The following is a 20,588-nucleotide window of genomic DNA, read 5'->3' as shown; positions in this document are numbered from 1 at the left end:
GTCCACTGTGGGTGCCCCTCGACGTGAGGCATCATTTATTTCGTTTTCAGTGAAGTATATGAGATGGTACCACTTATATTAGATTGGTGGGCAGAACAGAGAGAGGAAAATAGATTGAGAATTGGCCCAGTGACAAGGCAGACCACTCCAAACTGGTCTTGTTAGCTTCACAGCAGATCCTGATTCGCATATCAAGTCCTGGAAGGACCCAAACTCTCCCCATGTTCTGTACATCCTGTTTATGTGCTGTAAACAACAACGACAAAAAGTGTTGTTTTCTTTTTAAGGGGTTCTGGCAAATGATCGGGGCAGGGGTTTACAAATGTAATTGTTGATACGTTTTGCATTGTCTAACTCTAAGCTCGGTCTGAAATATCAAACAGAAGCATCAGTGACTCCAAACACTTTGAAAGAATTCCACAGAGACCCACATTTCCCTTCACACCCGCTCTGGTTGTGTTTTTGTTTTTTGGCTTAATACAGAGCAAACATACTGCGCCTTCAAAATCATAATAACACAAGAATTGAAGCTCCATATTGTTTAAAAGCAGTGCTGAGATATAAATTCTTCTCTTGATGGTCTTTGCTTATGGAAAGACGATGGGGAATTGTAAACAGCTGCAGGTACAATGGTACTAATGCATCCACTCCTTATACAGACCAGCCCTTGGTGCCCTGAAAAACACCCAATCTCACACTCTTTTTTCTATTAGTGTAAATCTTCTACAAAGTGAGACAACAACAAATTACACAAAGTACATTAAATCATACATGGTCTGTAATTTCTATCTCCCCCATTATAGGAAAGTTCTTTTATTCCTTTTGTAAAATCACCATCAGCAACACCACCACCCAGGGTGCACTCAGGCATCTATTCATGGCTTTAAGGATATTTTGTCCCCGTGTCCCTCCAGCTGAAGGTGACAGGAGCTTTTAACTCGTCATTTTATTAAGGATTCCTGGTGTTCCCTCTGTCTCAGACATTCACAGCAAGTGAAAATGTTAGATCTTGGCTCATGAACATTCTTTGGTTCTCAGGAAAGTCAGTCTAGAAATAGTGGCAACGACGAAGGCCAGGACACCCTGAAGCTCTGTGTTTATTCTGTTTCTCTGGGATGGCGGCAGCTGTGTGTCTCAGACACCATCTGCCGAAGGCAAATGCCTAGTTAAGTGTGCTATTCTCGATGTCTTCGCAGTCCACAGCCCTACCCACCTCTCCCCACTTTGCTATCCCCCATGCTGCTTGCTTCACTCTCCACAGGCCTGCAACACAATCACAACACGCTGGGTGGGTCCCCTTGGTGTGGAGCTGTGGCGTCCTAAAGGGTGCTCTCGAGTGGCACGCCTCCTGTGCCCCACGGTCTTACTCCAGAAGTGTTTAGAAGATAATCTCATCCCGTTGATAGAAGGTATATAAATATATAAGCACGTTATCTATGGTGTTTGAAAAGCCCCACAAACCTAAAAAGCATGTAGGTACCTGGACTCTTTGGGGATGAGAAGAAAGCTATGGGTCTTCAGCATTTGCTGAAGATTGAAACCAGACATGTTAAACCTCATTAATTATGGTCTCTACTAATTGGGAATCGGAGACAATTCTTTGGGCTGATATTTATCTTTGCATTATCTCTGGAAAGAAGAAGTTTGCTAAGTAACTAAAGAATAGAAATAACATTGTAACGGTAATGTTTAAACTACTGAAGAGACGATTTCTAAGAACTCTGAGGCCTTTATTTATACAGTAAGAACAAATTATTTTTTGCCTAGTCACTAAAGCCACCTGTCTCCTTCCTGGCTTCCCCATTTCTGCACAGACACTATTCCTCCCAATTCAACTTGCTCATAGCAAAGCTAACCAGTCTCCCAAACCCATGAACTGACCCTTTGTCTGCCTCTCTCACCAACCACTTCCTTTTCTCTTTAAACCCAGGTCCTCATCAATAATGTTGCCTTAGCATTAGAACATCCCCCATTGGACTCCTCTTTCTTGCCACATCTCCAATGATTCAGCGATCTGCTGCCCACTTGGTCTTCTGAAATTTTCTGTAGGAATCCATGACTCTTATACCCGTGAACCTCAAGATCCTCAACTGTCGCTTTAATGTCTTTGCTTCCAGTACTGCATTTAGCAGAATACTAGAATAATTGTAGGTCCACACTATCTAGCTGAGACCCCTGGGCTCTGACGTGTTTGGGACTCATACTTTCTCTTATTTTAGAATGATAATATGATGCCTGAGACATATTTTACATAACACTCTAGTGGGCCTTCATAGTCAAGCACGTTGATATTTCTGTAGCAAAATGTATGAATTTCACCCTTGGTAGTACATAAGGGCTATAAATCGCCTCCCATTAGGTTTTGACACCAAGTAACTTATTAAAAAAATTGCAGTTGGTGGAGCTTTTTGGATTTCAGAATTGTGGGAAAGGGACTGAGGAGCTGTAGTCAGAATACGATGGCCATTTATCACTATCCAGACTTGAAAGAAACGTTTTCTTGAAAAGTCTCTGTCCTGCAATCTTTTGTTAATTCAGATTGGTCTTCTCCACAGTTAGCCCAAATTATTGAGGCTGTCCTCACAAAACATGTCTTCAGGTTATGGGAACTTTGTGATTACAAGGTTGTCCTTGTCATTTTTAATTTTTCTAATTTGACTCCATTTCTAAAGCATTTTCAACTAGCTTATTTTTTTTTTAAAGTTCCTTGTTAGTTGTCTGTTTTAGCAAAATGTATACTCATTTTGCTTGTCCCCTGCCTAAATAAAGGCTCTTGGAAGTATAGACTGATTCTCCCTCAGAATGGTAGATTTACATTTTAAAAATCCCAGTTATGCTGACTTCCCACCCAAAATAAAAGTTAACTTTTTAAGTGAGTTTATCTAATTTGTAATAGGTCTATCCAGCAAACCACACAAACCTCTTCTATACACAGTGAAACATACACTGATATCACTCTTTGAGGTTGAGTTGTAACTTGACCAATAAAACCTTCTTAAAATACAGCCAAGCCAAACATTATTAGGGCAGCAATGCAGGGTTTGGATATACATCACGGGATGCTGGCTGTATGGGTCACAGCACTCTGACAGGCAGTTCCTAGGCAGTTATTTTGACATTAGAAAGTCACAATCCATCAACTTAACAGCAGGGTGATAATTTGGGGACCAGGGAGATGGCTATACAAAATGACACTGTGGGAAGCAAACAGTAGTTCAAATAGCTCCTGTTTGAGAATGAAGACATCAACTAAGCAAAATTTCTCTCCACCTCTAGAACCAGGTATAATGTAATGTGTTTTGGGGGTAGCGTGTTATCTATGGCGCTTGAAAAGCCCTGCAAACCTAAAAAGGATGTAAGTACCTGGACTCTTTGGAGATGAGAAGAAACGGATCTGCCATGACAAGACTAAAGAGTGACAAAGAGTTGCGTTTCCCCCCCAGTTTTGTCACAAACCACTTCCAGTGACCTGTGTGTGCTACCCCAAGCCAGTATTTCCTGAGATGCTTCTTGGCTCTTTCTGAATTGCAAAACACTCAGACTTCCAGCCATCTGTGACACCTGGCTCCTTGGGCGAGTGGGAGACACTTGGGCTTTATCGTTGCAGGGGTTCCTGGCCAATGACCCTGCTGTAAGCCCTTCCTGAACATTCGTGGCCTTGGTCTCCCGTGCTCTCCTGGACAAATGAATGGGTGCAGAGGCCGTGGAGAGCTTCTGAAATTTTCTCAGTTGCTGGAACTAAAGTAACAACAGCAGGAAGCTTTCAGGCTGCTGCACTGGGGTTGGGGTGGGAGGTGGGAGGATGAGGACTATGGGCTACCGTGCAGTGGTTCTCAAGTGTTCTCATCTCATAATAACTCTGAGAACACACAGACAAGCCCTGAGGGATGGCCATGCAATTGGGAAGGGGACAGAAAACACATCTTGCCTTCTACTCTGGAAAGGAGAGTAGATAATAAATTATGTATTGATGCTGAGATTGCAAAAAGGAACATTAGATGGATATATGCAGATACTCTGATTAAGAAGAGAGGCGGAGTCCGGGTGGCGAGATTGTCTTAATGAGCTGTGCTGCCTCCATGGAAACCAGAGTGGTCTTTGTGGCCACCCACACCCCACTAGGGTCACGACCTTCCCTGCTGGCGATTAGTTCTTGCCACTGCCCTCCTATATCTTCCTGGCAGTCTGCCCGAAATACTAACAGTGTGTAAAGCAAATTACTTTCAGGTTATACTTAACTCTTTCAAAGAAAAAGAAATTTGCCGTATGAACGAAACATCAGCAGGTAAAGAACAACGAGCTCCTAAAGCAAAAATGAAGCACTCGATTACTGCCGACCCTTGATTTTAATAAACCTTTGTGGCTGTTTAAATTGAGTTTCTCCTTTAAAAAAGAAAAACTAGCTTCAGACAAATAACTTCAGCACATAAGCTGAGAGTATCTGAGAATTTACACATTTCAGAAAAGTAATTTTAAGCAACCAACAGTAGAAGCAAAGTCAATAATGTTTCCATACCTGGCGCTGATATTCTTCCGTGAAGCACAGAGTCACTGGGCAGCAGGTCTTTCGAATTAGAGGTGAATGGTGATTGTCTAAATGTATCTTCTGAAAAGAAAGGGCTGGGGTGGGGGAAAGCAGAGCAAAGTTTAGTAAATCAAAGTTACTTACATTACCTAGAGCATCTGGCCCCAAAGACATACAGACACAGACACAGACACACACACACACACACACACACACACACACACACACAAATGCAGGATAAGGTACCTTTTAAAAAAAAATGGTGTTTAGAGAATCTAAGAAGATTGTGCTTAAAATGGAGGAGAAAATATATTACATCAGACAAGTGCTGTCTGTATATTCTGTCTGTTGGTTTTATATTTAAGGTGAATATATGAAACATCACCATCTTTGAAACATTGTTAAGCACAGTCAGGACAGCTGAGCAGTAAATTTTACTCTTGTACTATATGTTCACTAAGTGTGTTGTGCCCAGATGAAGACCAACTGCCCGGATCAGGATCAGAATCATGAAGGCCTATTTGAGGTTCTTCCCAGAGGAGCGAGAGATTCGCCCTGGTTCACCCACATTCTGTCACCTGGGCGCTTAGGACCAATAGCACGCATCAGAAGGACAGCAGGCAGGCCAGAATCAGGGGCCAGTGCACTTTAAAAGATAACTCACCGGTCCCCACAGAAACCGAGACTGCATCCTAGAACCATCTTGTTTTGGAAGGAGTTAAACCAGCTAACGGGACTCCTGAAAGGACCCTGGGGACCCATTATTTCCCATGAAACTGAGGCCCTGACTTGACTGATTCTCAGTTCCCTGAGTGGCTCAGCTAGAACTAGAAGCAGGGATGTCAGACATCCAGCCAGGGTTTTGCTCTGCAGCGAACACAAAGGATTTGGTTGCTTTTAACCAGAGTTTTCTAACCCAATTGTAGCATCCACCATCCATTCCTCTAAAGTAAACTGTAAATAAGTAATGTGATCACATGTGTGAATACTGCAGTTATCAATACAGTCCAACCTGGAGAACGACAGCCCAATTTATTTACAACAGAGGAAATTTATTTATTTATTTTTCTTTTTATTTTTTTTCACTATATGAAATTTATTGTCAAATTGGTTTCCATACAACACCCAGTGCTCATCCCAAAAGGTGCCCTCCTCAATACCCATCACCCACCCTCTCCTCCCTCCCACCCCCCATCAACCCTCAGTTTGTTCTCAGTTTTTAAGAGTCTCTTATGCTTTGGCTCTCTCCCACTCTAACCTCCTTTTTTTTTCCTTCCCCTCCCCCATGGGTTTCTGTTAAGTTTCTCAGGATCCACATAAGAGTGAAAACATATGGTATCTGTCTTTCTCTACAACAGAGGAAATTTAATGGAGGAAGTGGGTACACAGGTGGTGAAGGTCCACAGGGGCAGTAATACAGCCCGACACAGGCTGGTGCCTCCCTGAGGCTGGAGGAACAAAAGAAGGAGGTAGACAGAGCCCAAAGTCGGGGGCCATCTGGTAGGGTCTGCACCTTGGAGGAGATGCAGCTCCCGCAGGAGACGGAAAGGGAGTGGCCTTCCCTAAGCCCTTCTCCCTTCTCCCACCAGGGCATCGGATTGGTGGAACCTTCCCACAAGCCGAGGAGAGTCAGCCTGCAGGGATCAAGTCCCCTTCGAAACTGCAAACCAGGGGGAAACCTGGGAGGCTCAATCGGCTCGGCCTCCGACTTCGGCTCAGGCCATGATGTCACAGTATACGGGTTCAAGCCCCACATTGGGCTCTGTGCTGACAGCTCAAAGCCTAGGGTACACTTCGGATTCTGTCTCCTTCCTTCTGCCTCTCCCCAGCTCGTGCTCTGTCTCTGCCTCCCTCTCGAAAATAATAAACATTAAAAAAAAAAAAAAATTAAAAACACCCCTGCAAATCAGGGGAAGGAAAAGATGTGAGGGCACATGAGACTAGGACTGCCACGACTAGTGCTGCTTTTCTAAACATGCCTCAAGGCTATGGTTACTGTCATTAAATAGTAAAAGGAAATATTAAGATAAAGACGGAAGACATACTTCTTGTAAGTACAAGAAGTAAAACATATATTAGTTCACAATTATTTGATATGACTGTCAGGCCAGATTTAATGCAACTTTGTATGGCATGCTTTTTAGTTATATCTTAAACATAAAACAATTTAAAGTGACTTAAAGAGTGAACCTGCTATAGGCTAGTAGGTGATGGGAAATGGGGAAACGTTGTTTTATGCCAAACAGCTCATAACCTGCAAGTGATACAGAATACTTGAAAGGATAAGGCGATGCAGTAAGGTGGCCAACAGCACATGCTCAAAGGAAGGCAGCTCTGAGTTCAAATCCCAGCCTCACCACTTCGGCTGTGTGACCTTACATGTATTATCGAGCTTCTCCGAGCCTCCGTTTCTTGCCTATAAAGTGGGGTGATCACAGCATCCACACCTCACAGAGGAGCTGTCAGGACTGAATAAGATGGTCCGGAGAATATGCTTCTGTAGTGCCTGGTAAACACTAAGTGCTCAATAAATGTGAGTTATTTTTTATTTGCATCTTTGCCTAACTCAAATAGGAGCATAAATGAGCCAACCTACAAGTTGACAGAAAGTGTAGAGTTTTCTTGTATAAAATGAACGAAGAAAAAGTCACTCTGATTTTGAAGACTCTTTGACTTCTGGGTGACTAGGTTAATTTCCAACTCTTCTATGAAGGACGTGGTTAATAATCAAAGGGCTTTTAAGGACAGAGACACCTTGGAGGATTGTTGGTCAAACCCAGAGTGTTAAGATTTCTCCACTCCCACCTGGGTAGTGCTGGAGCTTCCATACAAAGGTGGCAGTGCTATTCTTCTGTCTGAGCGGACAGTTCTCAGAAGAGACACCAGGAGCTGGTCCCCAGGCACAGGGTTAAAGGTCAGGCAATGGGTCTGCATATTACTGTGACTCTGGAGGTAGCAATTCCCTTAAAATCTGAGAGTTTGGAGAAACCCACAAACTGTTTGGTCTGAAATGTGGAGACTTCCCTCTGAGGACATCAAGAATCTCAAAAAGGGCTCCCTAATGGGTATCTCAAAATGTCACCCTTCTTGCCACAGAGACATGGTGGGTACTTCCCCCATTCCCTCAATCTGCCAGCAGCTGTCTAGTGAGTGCCTACAACGTGCCAGGCCTTGGGAACATAATGGTCAGCAAAACCAGCCATGACTCCAAATCTCAGGGAGTGCGAAGACCTGTGTGGGTACATGAAAGGGAACTGTAACAGAGTCTAATGCTGTGGAAGGGAGGGTACAGTGTTGGGGGGGGGGAGGGTGTGGGGGCTAGCCTGGCTAACTGAGTCGAGACCTGAAGGGAGGTTAGGGTTGTGGGAAAATGGGGAAAGTGTCCCCTGCACAGAGAACACAGCCCATCTACAGAGCTGCTGGAAGGCGCATCGAGGAGGGACATGAGGCTAAAGCCTGGGGAAGGAAGGCACACTACATGTAGGGATCCTGACTTTGTCCCAACAGCAGTGGGAAGTCCTGCTGTGTTTTAACAAAGCAGTGGGGCTTGCAGAAGACAAGACAGGTGGCCAGAGTAGCGGTCCACATGAGACATCGTGACACCGGTGGCCAATGTGGCAAACCACAATGACACGTGCAGACCGAATAATGTTTTAAGAGATAGGGCAGGTAAAGACTATAGGTACATTTATTTTTTTAAGTTTATTTATTTATTTATTGAGAGAGAGAGAGAGAGAGAGAGAGAGGTGTGCACACGAGCACAGGATGGGCAGAGAGAAAGGGAGAGAGAGAGAATCCCAAGTTCGATGTGGGGCTCAAACTCATGAACCATGAGATCATGACCCTCACTAAAAAACTAAGAGTCGGATGCTTAACCTACTGAGCCACCCAGGCACCCCAAGGTACGTTTAAAACCAACCCTCAGGTTTCCAGGTGAACCAGGACGAGGCTGCCACGGTATGTGCCAGGAACAGGCTCCTAGATTTTGCTAAATACTGGAAATGGGCTACCTCTGCATCGCAGATCTCCACCGATGTGAGGAGTGAAGCCCAGTTATCACCAAGCCACTCAGAAGAAATTGAGTTGAAAGGGAGACAATCACCGAGGGAAACAACATTCCAAATAATTTTCTACCCTGGATGCAGCTTTATCCTGCACAGCACAGAAGAGGTTTCTTCTCAGGGAGAAGGAGTCATGCTGCATACTAAAAAGGCAACAAAGGACAAGCAATGTTACGGGGCAAGGACTCAATGAAGAACCCTTCACAAGCCAAGGCAGTATGAGCCTAATGTGAGGTCTTCTCTAGAAAGAGACGATATTAGGTTAACAGGGCATCAGTCTCAGGCCAAACGTGCAGCTGCAGCGCTCTGCATTGGGAGGCGTCCCCTGGAGGCGGGGAGCGCGGTGGTTTAGCACATCGTTTGCAACAATCTGAGTCTCCAGTCCGTACTGGCCATTTAATAGTTGAGTGACTTCCGGTCAACAGACTCTCTAGCCTCAGTTTCATCACTGGAAAAAGGTTTCAAAATACCTTCTTTGTAAGGGTGCTGCAAGGGTTAAGTAAGGTATTTCATGTTAATGTTCTTAGTACACAGTACATGCTCAAAAAAAGTAGCAACCGATGCATACATCGCTACTCACTGTTCTAAAGTACTTTGTGTATATTAACTTCAGGTTAGTCCTCACAAGGGCCGTACTGGTTGGCTACCGTTATTATTATCCATAAGGAATGCAGAGACTGGGGCACAGAGAAAGGAAGTGATTGTCCGTGCCCGTGAGCTGAGCTCAGATTTGAATACAGGCAGGCTGGCATCCCAGTCTGCACTCTTACCCACTAAGCTACACTGCCTCCCTCCTGTGATCCCTTAACATCCAGGCAGCTCAGGGGCGGTACAGAACTGCAGATCCTCCTTGGAACGAACAGAGCAAAAGGAAGGGATACAGGAAGGAGGGCCGAAGGGGGGTTGGGAGCAGCCATTTCAGTATGCAGGATCCCAGGTAACTGAAGGAAGACCTTTTCACCTGAGAAACATAGCACGTGAAAATGATTTAGTCTTTACCTCCCTCTAGAAGTTAAGTAACGCCCCAGTTTCCTAAAACTTCTGCAACCCAGAGGACTGTCAACTTGCAATCCTAATTATTCCCCCTCCATCTGCACCTACTGGTTTTGAGGGCAAGCTCATCTCTGTGATTAAGCCTAAGTGAAGAGGGAAGAGTAACGAGGCCATCAGGTGTTCACAAGCCTCTATTTCAGCACAGATCTGAAGCTCATGGTGGCACTATGGTTACACAGACATTTGTATATTAATCTTCCAGCCACCTAGATTGGCAGCTATGTTTCAGGAAGAGGAGCAGGAAAAACGAAACTTGCAGGATGCCTAACATAGCATGTGCTTGATTAACGGGGTTACATCTCCAATGACATTAGCCATCTTCAACTCTGCCCATGATCTGAGGACAGAAGACACTGCACCTGCACCTTTGCACCAAGCAATGTCCTTTTCAGAATGTCGAGATGGTATTCCTGAAGCTCCTTTTCTTCTCCCATGCCTCATGCATTTGTAAAGTGCAGAAGCACATCCACTCTCGGCAGAGGCCCAGCTTTGCGGTGGACAGGGCCGGCCCTGCGTTCACGCCACAGTGATGGCCACTGGTGGGAGAAGGTGGTGGACAGGGGAGTGCCAGGACGTGCCTGACACAGGATGAGCTGAGTCTGCATCTCCCCAGGGAGGAGAGCAGCAAATGAAATACGGACTTGCCGATGTGCTCAACTTGCCGATGTGCTCAACTTGAGCACATTCGTACCATCCTTCAACTAGTCACTTAGCCGGTGCCCAGTTCTTCCAGAAAAGCAGCCGGCTTGTGACTGCTGCATGGCTCTCACTTCCTGACTCCCCAGCTGCCCGAATTTTAGTCATTTCACTATGAAAAAGCCTCTCCATCAGAAAGTGAGCTAAAGAGGTGGAAAAAGGGAAACACTGTCAACAAAGTGATTTATTTCTGGTTAATATTTTTGGTGAAAAGCTGGTAATGGAGGAGGCTGAAACTAACAGCTAATAGGAGAGGAGATCATCACCTGTCCTCATATAATGAAATCCCCACCTGCCACAGCACATCTCCTCTGGCCCTGGACAAAGTCTACCTGGAAGCCTTTGTTATTGCGGATAAATGTTCAGAAGCAGCATCTGGAAGCTGTTGGTGTAAACTCCCCGTTACTTTTCTTGCCTTTTGCTACTTAGAAAAAACAAAACGTTTACCTATTCAAGTTTCTCTTGTGGGTAAAAGTGAAATGAACATCTAATGTGTCTTTTTACTTTTCTCTGGTAGAAAATCTAAGGTCTAAATTACGAAGGGGCACTGCTGTCACCGTGACTGGACAAATCCAGGCATCAGACGGCATGGCCTGTAGGGTCAACAGCGCGGGGCTGAGGAAGGAAAGATTTACAATAAATAATAAAACAGTTCATAAAAGATTATGGCCGTAAATAGTGATACATTTTGCTAAGTGCGGATTGTGGCACAAACATTTCCACCTTTAACATCTGAGTGTGCCAGCAGGGAGCTGTGCCTCATGCAGAACAGAAGGCCGGTCTACTTACAAACCACCCCTCCCTGGGCACCAGCATTGAAACCAAAACGTTACAGGAATTCTCGTGTTGATGACAACAGCAGAATAAAGCAAAGAGGAAGAGGAAAAGAAGGTGGACACAGCATAGAAGAGAATGTTGGAAGAAGTACTTTTAAATAATGACACAATTGGTGGGAATGCAAACTGGTGCAGCTGCTCTGGAAAACAGTGTGGAGGTTCCTCAAAAAATTAAAAATAGACCTATCCTACGACCCAGCAATAGCACTGCTAGGAATTTACCCAAGGGATACAGGAGTGCTGATGCATAGGGGCACGTGGACCCCAATGTTTACAGCAACACTTTCAATAATAGCCAAATTATGGAAAGAGCCCAAATGTTTATCAATGGATGAATGAATGGATAAAGAAGATGTGATTTATATATATACAATGGAATACTACTTGGCAATGAGAAAGAATGAAATCCTGCCATTTGCAACAACATGGATGGAACTGGAGGGTATTATGCTGAGTGAAATAAGTCAGTCAGAGAAAGACAGATACATATGTTTTCATTCATATGTGGAACTTGAGGAACTTAACAGAAGACCATGGGGGAAGGGAAGGGGAAAAAATAGTTTCAGAGAGGGAGGCAAACCATAAAATCCTCTTAAATACAGGGAACAAACTGAGGATTGATGGGAGGGATGTGGGGGAGAGGGGAAAATGGGTGATGGGCATTGAGGAGGGCACCTGTTGGGATGAGCACTGGGTGTTGTATGTAAGTGATTAATCATGGGAATCTACTCTGAAGCCAAGAGCACACTGTATATACACTATATGTTAGCTAACTTGACAATAAATTATATTAAAAAAATAAAAATTAAAAAAATAAATAATGACACAACTATTTTAAAGGACCAACAGAGAAGAAATTTTTTTTGCCTTCTCAAGGACAATAATAACTCTTAGGACTGAACTTGGGAATGGCAAACAGAAAAGAAAGATTAAACAAGGAAGAGAGACTTTGATCTGTAATGAGTTTTTACTCAGAACCAGTAAAGATCTGTATACTTCAGGGTAGAAGGAAATTCTATGAAGGTAAGAGTTTCAGACAAATCATCCCGAAGTGACATTCTGACTTCCTTTGCACATTTGCAAACTTTTCTTTAATGAATAAAAAATTAAAAAAAAAGATGGTGTATTTTCAAGTAAAAGCACTTGATTATCTATTCAGCTATGTATCATACTGCATAACAGGGCTTCAGGAATTTTTCCAAGAGCTGCATAAAATATGTCCTAAAGATTCCGGGTTAATTTTTGTTTTGTTTTGTTTTATTTTAAGGAAATCTTAAGAATAGATGATCTGACTCAGATATTTCTGAGAAGTTATAATATATTGCAAAAGGAGTGGAAAAGTTCTGTGGTGGTCAACGTTTGCTCTCTGTGGCTGCTACCTGCTCCCCAGCGGACCCCAGCCCCTCGGCCATCTCATCAGAAGGCCCTGTGTACGGGGCTTGCCTCAATCTCTGCTCAGCCCCCGTTATTATTTCAAGTCCGTAAAATCCTAGTTTTCTGTTCTAATATAGCATGTTTTTTTTTTAAAGGGCTGAAATTCCATATATTTACCTAAAACCACTGTACTGATATTTTTAAAACTCTGACCTCTGAATCACTTAGACCTTGGGACACACCCTCAGGGTGACACGCTGTATTAACATCTTGAAGTGCATAGGAAGCAGTGGTTGAGAAAATCTTCCATGCCTTAAGAAAAAGTAGGCAACAGAACAGTGATTCCGAGAATAAACCTTGCTGTAGTTCAAGGACTCTCTGACCATGTGGCATATGAGACACGTGACAGATTGAAATGGATACAGGTAACGTCCGCACGGAGTCTCCACGCAGACATAACGACACTAAGGGAAAGGACGACAAGTCGGAAATGTTTTCTTGCAACAAAACCTGGACAGGGCTGACCAAGTCCAGGACTTGCCAAAGGACTGACAGAATACAGTCCTTGCCAAAGAGCAAAGAGGGCTGTTTTTGTTAAGCTTTTCCAACACATCAAATACAAAAGATGGGCTTATTCGAAGATAAGGAATAGGGGAACTATTTGGGTTGGTTATAACTAAATCTTCTCAACATTTCCCCAAGTACCTTAAGGTCACGAGAAACTTTCTGAGAAGCTGGAGCCGCTTGCATGAAAATATGCTCACGACCGAACAACAAAACATCACCACGCTTTATTTTTGATACCTCATTTTTTTTAAAAAAAATTTTTTTAACGTTTATTTATTTTTGAGACAGAGAGAGACAGAGCATGAACGGGGGAGGGGCAGAGAGAGAGGGAGACACAGAATCTGAACCGGGCTCCAGGCTCTGAGCCATCAGCACAGAGCCCGACGCGGGGCTCGAACTCAAGGACCGCGAGATCGTGACCTGAGCCGAAGTCGGCCGCTTAACCGACTGAGCCACCCAGGCGGTGGCTGGGTGAGATAATCTCATTTTTAAAAAATGAGATATCTCATTTTTTATAAAAGGTCAAGTAACATTCTTTCATTTCCAACTTAATTTTCATGATTAACGTGTGAATTTGTAGGAAGTGTTTCTTTTTATCTCAAATATTACTGGCCTTGATTACTTTCTTTGTCAATAGTTTATAATAGAATAATAGATACTTAAAATATTTTTATATACTTACATATCTATGTGTTTTGTAACATTTATAAATGATTGCATTGGAAATATGTTAAATACTCAGTTCCACAGATTCTTGTAAAAGAATTTTTAGCACTTTATAAAAATGCTGGTAAGGTCATTTTGCTAAGGTATAGCAATCACTATATGTCATGTTGGACTGTATGTGGGCCCAAACTTCCAGCTTCGGCCCTCAGTTTCTCTTTGGATGAGAGATTAGCTGTTTCTTCTGAAACGGGCCCAGATATTTTAGGTATACCAGTCGGTGCCAATTTTCCTATGAACATTTTAGCAGTCAGTTAAAAAGATAATCATCTATAATCAATGAAAACAGCTTCAATGGTGTTCATGAACACTGTCCTTCTCTTTGCAACACCAGAGAAATAAGGATGCCCTATTCTTGAATGATTTTATGTATGTATTTATTTATTTTAATAAAAGAATTTGAACATAGGGATGGAGAAGAGTGCCCAAGAGTAAAAATGATTGCAAGCCTTGGACCTGAAGACAACTCTGACCATCTGAAACAGCAAGTTCCCTATTCAAGCTTGGGAGTGGACACAACAGAGAAGACCACTGATGACCCCAGTGGGCAGGCCTGGAAACCCAGTCATCCATCACCTTGGGTGCACACATTTTCTGAGAAAGGATTGTAGTGAATAAAGCGTGAATTAATTGCTACCCATCGGCAGGCGTCAGCCAGGACATTTGTCTACAAACTGAGGCTTGCACTGCAGACTCAGTGGGTTTCTAAAGGGGGCTTGTGGGCAGATGAGAACCAAGGTCATTATACTGCTCGTATAAGCCCCAGATTTTCATCTTTAATTTTCAGAGTTGACAAGAAAGCTAAAATGTCCTCCTTCTCCTCCTGGCCCACTGACATGGCTGCATACTCAGCTGGCACCGATCAAATAGAACTTTCTCAGCAATTAAAAAACAATCAAATGTGTTGTTAATTCTGTATGGTGTACAATGATATTGTCGAAAATATCCTTATCTTTTCAGAGATCTATATTAAAGAGTCTGCAACTGAATGTTATGATGTCTGGGATGTGATTTTAAAGTATAGGGTTTTTAAAAGTATATGTGATCTTAAAGTATAGAAAAGGGTTGTGAAGTAAAGTGTGACAAATGTTTTTTCAGTGGGTGATAGGAATATGGTGGTTTATTTCATTATCCTTCTGTTCTGTTTTGAAATTTTTCATAATAAAAAAATCAATAACAACCAAACAAAAATTTCAACCCAAACCACCAAACAGGATAATAAATGACAATAAGAGAAAATATACAAAAGAACGAATACAAATGCCTCTCCATGAAGAAAATGCTTGGCATCATTAAGAATCAATCAATACAAAGATTTTAACTATAAAATATAATTTTAACCTCCCAACTGTTAAAAAGAATTAATGATAAAGCAGAAGACCTTTAAAATATTCTCTCTCTCTCTCTCTCTCTCTCATTAGCTTCTGGTAGAACTGTAGATTCAACTTTTTGGAAAGTCAATTAGACAATTCATGCAAAAGGCTGAAAACTGAGTGCTTTTTTGAGTCAATTTATCCCCAGATTGTTTATATTAGCAACAACTTGGGAAAACAAAACAAAACAAAACCCTTGATATCTAATAACAGGGGGCTGATGAAATAAATTATGACACATGCAAACACTGAATACTACGTAAACATTAAAAGAATAATATTGAGTTATGTTTACTGACACAGAAAGAAGTTCTTAATATACTGCTGGGTGAAAAGAGAAACCTGCAAAACTGTATATATAGTAAGATCCAATTTTTATAGGAAAGTATGTGTATATAAATGGACGAAAACTTCAGCCAGGAGAAGAACGACCAACTTAGCAGTGGCTGTCTCTAAGTAGCAGGATTGATTATAAAGATTGTTTTTTTCTTCTTTATGCTCTCCAATATTCTCTAGAAATAAGTTATTTTTAAAATATTTTTTAATGTTTATTTAAAAAAATAAACATTTTTGAGAGAGAGAGAGAGAGAGAGCGTGCGCGCGCAAGCGGGGGAGGGGCAGAGAGAGAGGGAGACCCAGAATCCGAAGCAGGCTCCAGGCTCTGAGCTGTCAGCACAGAGCCTGACACGGACCTCGAACTCACAAACCGTGAGATCATGACCTGAGCCGAAGTTGGACGCTCAACCGACTAAGCCACCCAGGCACCCCTGATTGAAGGCAGTTTTAAGACATAGGCAGGTGGGGCGCCTGGATGGCGCAGTCGGTTAAGCGTCCGACTTCAGCCAGGTCACGATCCCGGACTCGAGCCCCGCGTCGGGCTCTGTGCTGACGGCTCAGAGACTGGAGCCTGTTTCGGATTCTGTGTCTCCCTCTCTCTCTGCCCCTCCCCCGTTCATGCTCCGTCTCTCTCTGTCCCAAAAATAAATAAAAAACGTTGAAAAAAAAAATTAAAAAAAAAAAAAAAGACATAGGCAGGGACAACTGTATGTAAATTATGATTCCACCAGTATTAGTCAACTCCAGCTGGAGAAGGGCCAAATGCTATGGAATAGAGAGGCTGTTGAAAATACAGAAGAAAAACAGAGCATCTTACAAAGAAGTAGATATTGGCGATGTTTTTATTTTCTTCTTGCAAAAGCACAAATGCCTTCTATTTAGGGTTGTCTCAGAGGCAGGCCAATCTGTACAACCTAACACCACGTTTTCAGGAACAATTCCTGCTGGTGCTGTGAGCATTCATCCACTCTGGAGCCAGGAAACTTCTCAGGACGAGAAGCACAATGCCAGGCCTTGTGGAGGGCCGCTGTGGCGGGGAGGCCAGACCCCGGGAGCCAGAGCCAACCACAGGCCAAGGAAATGAACCTGCATATCCGGATCTGCAAAATGTCAGCTTGCGAGGGACCTGGATCTCCCACAGGAACCTGACTCTGAGCATCAACAAGGACAAGGGGCTTTCTGCTGAGGTGAGCGGAGACTAGATGAACGCAGTCTTCCCTGCAGTGATGCAAGACTCTGTCCTGTGGATGCTGTAGGTAACGCCAGTGCGATATGGATGCTTCCTGGCCTGTTGCATCATCCAAGAGGGCTTCTCACCCCCAAACTAGAGGTCAACCCTTGCAAAGCTGATATATTTCTAGTAAAAACTGTGGAGACACACTCAAGAGAGAATCCCAGAAAAGAACAATGGGATTGAACTAGCACCTGAGTCACATATCACTTTTGGTCATGTCACCCCTGCTTAATTTGTCAAAGGTGGCTAAGAGAGAAAGCTAGATGTCTACTTACAGAGAGTTACAAATGTATGCTTCATCCCTGGCCATTCTGAGTTATACAAACAACAACGAACACTGTTGCAAGGCAGGAGAAATAAAGATGGCAGAGCTCGTGGGAAATGAGGAAAAGGCACAGCCCTCTTCAGATCCTCAAAAGGAGATTTAAACCTGTCTCTTCAGAGTAACACGATACCAAACGGTTCTGGAAGTGTATTGTTTCAACTATAACAGTTCAATATAGACATCACAGATGGAAAGAAAAATGGCAGAGGTGATGCTTACAGGACAATGGAGTGTAGGAATAGATAAAAGTACTAAGAAAGGTTTGGTCAAATAAGGAAAAAGTCCAAGTGGCAGCAACAATTTCAGGCCATTGCGATTATATATATATCCTACTATTCTCAGGAATGAGTTTTAATTTCTTTGAAAAATAAAAACTCAAACATAAGTTGAAAAGGATGTATTACCAATGAAAAGACACTTAGGTCAACAGTTGTGTCAGAGCAGCTGCAGACAGTGGTGCAGGTTGTGCACTGCACAAAGGCACCACACACCTCCACAGATACCAGAGATTTATGTATTTATTGTGACAATATTCCAGCAGATGGCAGTATCTTCAGGAAGGGTGTCTTAAAATTTGCAGTGGCACCATATGGCCCACCAAGAGCCTTGACTTCACCAAAAAAAGCAGTGAATATCTTAACTGAAGGGACTCCATGAAATTAGTAGCAATTTCCATTTTTTTTAGAAATGGAATCTCAATGCATTTAATTTTAAAGTCCTAAAATTTAATGGGTAATGACACTATGTGGAGAGCTACTCAACAATCACCAATTTCATTTGCTCTCTTTCTTGTTTTTTTTTTTTTTTCTTAATCGTTTTTGTCTAATCTGGTATTCTTTGTGAGTAATCTTTTACTTTTTAAGGTAATAGAGCATTATTCTCTTTTGCCTTCCAAAAAATGAAAAGAGGAAACTATATAAATTGAGGCAGCACGTCATGCTTTTCTAAATGTGTGCAATTTCTATTACTGAATCATAAATATTTAAGGACATGTATTCAAACCATCACACAGGAAAATTCTATATTGGATACCTCCAAGTGCATATGTCTTTTAGTAAGCACTGTAAGAGCCATTATCTAAATCATAACAAATAGCCCACATTTCAAGTTCTGAAAATTGGGCAAATTAAATGTTGGTTGGCACAGCAGGATAGGAGCCTACCTTTCTCTGATTTTCCCACTTCTGCTTTTTGTCTTACAGTGGAGAAAAGGACAATTCGGGCAAATGCTTCCTTGCTTTTGGAATAAAGCAAACCAGGTGTGAGAAGTTTTTCTTAAGGCCTGCAATCTTATATCCCCGAGGACACTGAATTATTAATGGGTAAAAGGGAGAACAAATAACCAAGAGAGGGTTCTTGGCAGCCATTGTTTGACGTTCCTGATGTTACACAACATTGAGCATATCCAATTCACCTGCCAGGAGCTATCTGATTCTTACTCTAGGGTTCCATTTTCCTATTTCGATCTTATCCAGCATCTGGCTGGGTGATGGTCCATGTCAGAAGATGTAGATCTTCTTTTTATTCCATTAAACTTTGGGATCTGGTTATGATATCATGCCTCATATATTTTCATCAACAAATGATACATATTAGCTGGTGATCTATTCCCTGCAGAATCTAGGCTTGTGCTAGGAAAGGAAATAGAAAAATCAGGATTTTATTAGTCTCTTAAGTGTTCAGTCCTTCTGTTCTCCTGGGTCTGGCCGGACTGTCTCCTCATCTCATTCATCAGGTAGAATGGCATTAAGAACACTCAGTCCACACACTATCTCAAAGGAGACACACAGCCTTCTTTACCCTTAGATTGAATTTGCTGGACTCTGAGGTTAAACAGGCAAAAAGAACTGCTGTTTTAGCATTTACAGCGAAGTTCCATCTAAAGGACTGATTCGGTGAAGGGGCCCCTAGGAGGGCACAAACAAGGGTGGAAAGGTTAAGGCCAAGGCGTTGGTGAGTGGGACCACACGATCCAATCATTCCAGCTGTTAAGTAGATTGATTTCTTTGCCTGGCCACATGGCACTTGGTAGATTGTTTTTTACTTTGGGGAAGATGATATTATTTAAGTAGCTGAGTCTCAGTTCTTGGGATGAAAAAAAAGGCATTTTCAAACAAGTCCTTAAAATGATGTCTGGGATTTGCTTGAAAATAATTTAGGGGGATGGAGAACAAAAGGAGGGGCCTTGTCAACATAGGTCATGAGATGATAACTGTTCAAACTGAGTGATGGTCACATTCCCTACTTTTGTATATGTTTGACATTTTCCATTGAAAGAGTTTTTTAAAAAAATGAGGTAGAAAGCCAATGATTCAGAAACTTGCTAGTTATTAGTTTCAACCTTTAGCTTCACCTAAACCTGGTTTCAGAAAATTGCTAACAAGGAATGCTAACATTGTTTTCTCTCTCCATATCTGACCATATTATAATAGAGGTATTAACAAACAGCAGAATTGCCAATGGAAAGGATCTGACGAGGAGGGAGGTGTAACTGTCAGCGCCATGGAGCACAGTGGGCTGCACATGCATCCACAAGCTTCATGCCCAGGCACGGAAATCGGCACCTTGGTAAGCACATGTCGGAATGCTGAGTTACAATGTTTCTTTCTAGGCTGCTGCACTTTTTCTTAGTTCCTGCAGTTGGAATGAGAGTCAAGACCAAAAATGACAAACAACTGTGCACAGAGTTACGGATTTGTACAGGACAGGGAGAGAATCAGCTTCTCTCTTCAGTACTGCACATCTGCCCTCGGCCCCCTGGATATCCAGACCTTAGGGGCAGGAGGAGATCTCACTGAGTGGAGGTGGCTCAGGCACCCCTGGCATTTGGAAGAATTGATCTCAGTTAAACTTATCTTCAATGTACCTAGCAACCCTCAAACATGGCAGATTCTGATCTTGACTGCAATCAGGAGCCATGTTCTGGACAGTGAGCTTCTTCTGGAAAATACAGAAGATCCCACTAAGTACTACCCAAATATCTGGGGATAAGGACATTTTGAGGCTTGATATCAATCTTTTTTGAAAACTATCGCAAATCATACCTTAAAACAAAACCCCCATGAGCTGACCTTGTGCATGCAAAATAAGAGCTCCTTCTAAAACAGGAATCAAAAAGGAAGAGAGGTAGTTGGCATTTTCCCCCCATCCCTGTTATCAGTAACTGAAGTTAAAGAGGATTTCTTGGCACAAAGCCACTTGATTCTGTTCCGCCTGAAGTAATGAGGTGAGAAGGTAAGAAAGAGATCTATTTGTGAAGAGGCTAATTGAACAAGTTCCTACTCAAAGGAAAAATAAAAACACACCAAGGATTCTATAGAAGAATAAACCAAGAATTCTGTAACACTGGTTTCTGAACACTATACCATGTCAGGGGCTCACAGCAAGCCCCCTACTTTGCTTTGGGCAAAAGATCTCATTTGGATTTCTTCTTACTCATAATCTCCCAGCAAGAGAAGAATTTAAGGATTGCTTCATTTTTGCCAA

At 42.6% G+C, this 20,588-nt stretch overlaps 1 protein-coding gene across 4 annotated transcripts in view; it reads right to left on the bottom strand.

Moving 5' to 3' along the window:
* ZNF827 (zinc finger protein 827) overlaps positions 1-20,588 on the bottom strand; it is a 174,037-nt gene that overhangs the window by 56,435 nt on the left and 97,014 nt on the right. For all 4 annotated transcript variants that reach the window (XM_030312977.1, XM_030312982.2, XM_030312984.1 and 1 more), the window contains exon 8: positions 4,517-4,620. In XM_030312977.1, coding sequence (XP_030168837.1) covers positions 4,517-4,620 — 104 coding nt within the window. The remainder of the gene's footprint in view (positions 1-4,516; positions 4,621-20,588) is intronic.

Source organism: Lynx canadensis, chromosome B1 (genome assembly GCF_007474595.2).
Source record: "Lynx canadensis isolate LIC74 chromosome B1, mLynCan4.pri.v2, whole genome shotgun sequence".
Lineage (NCBI taxonomy): Eukaryota > Metazoa > Chordata > Mammalia > Carnivora > Felidae > Lynx > Lynx canadensis.
The sequence above is the reverse complement of the archived record's forward strand: the minus strand, read 5'-3'. Positions and strand labels throughout refer to the sequence as shown.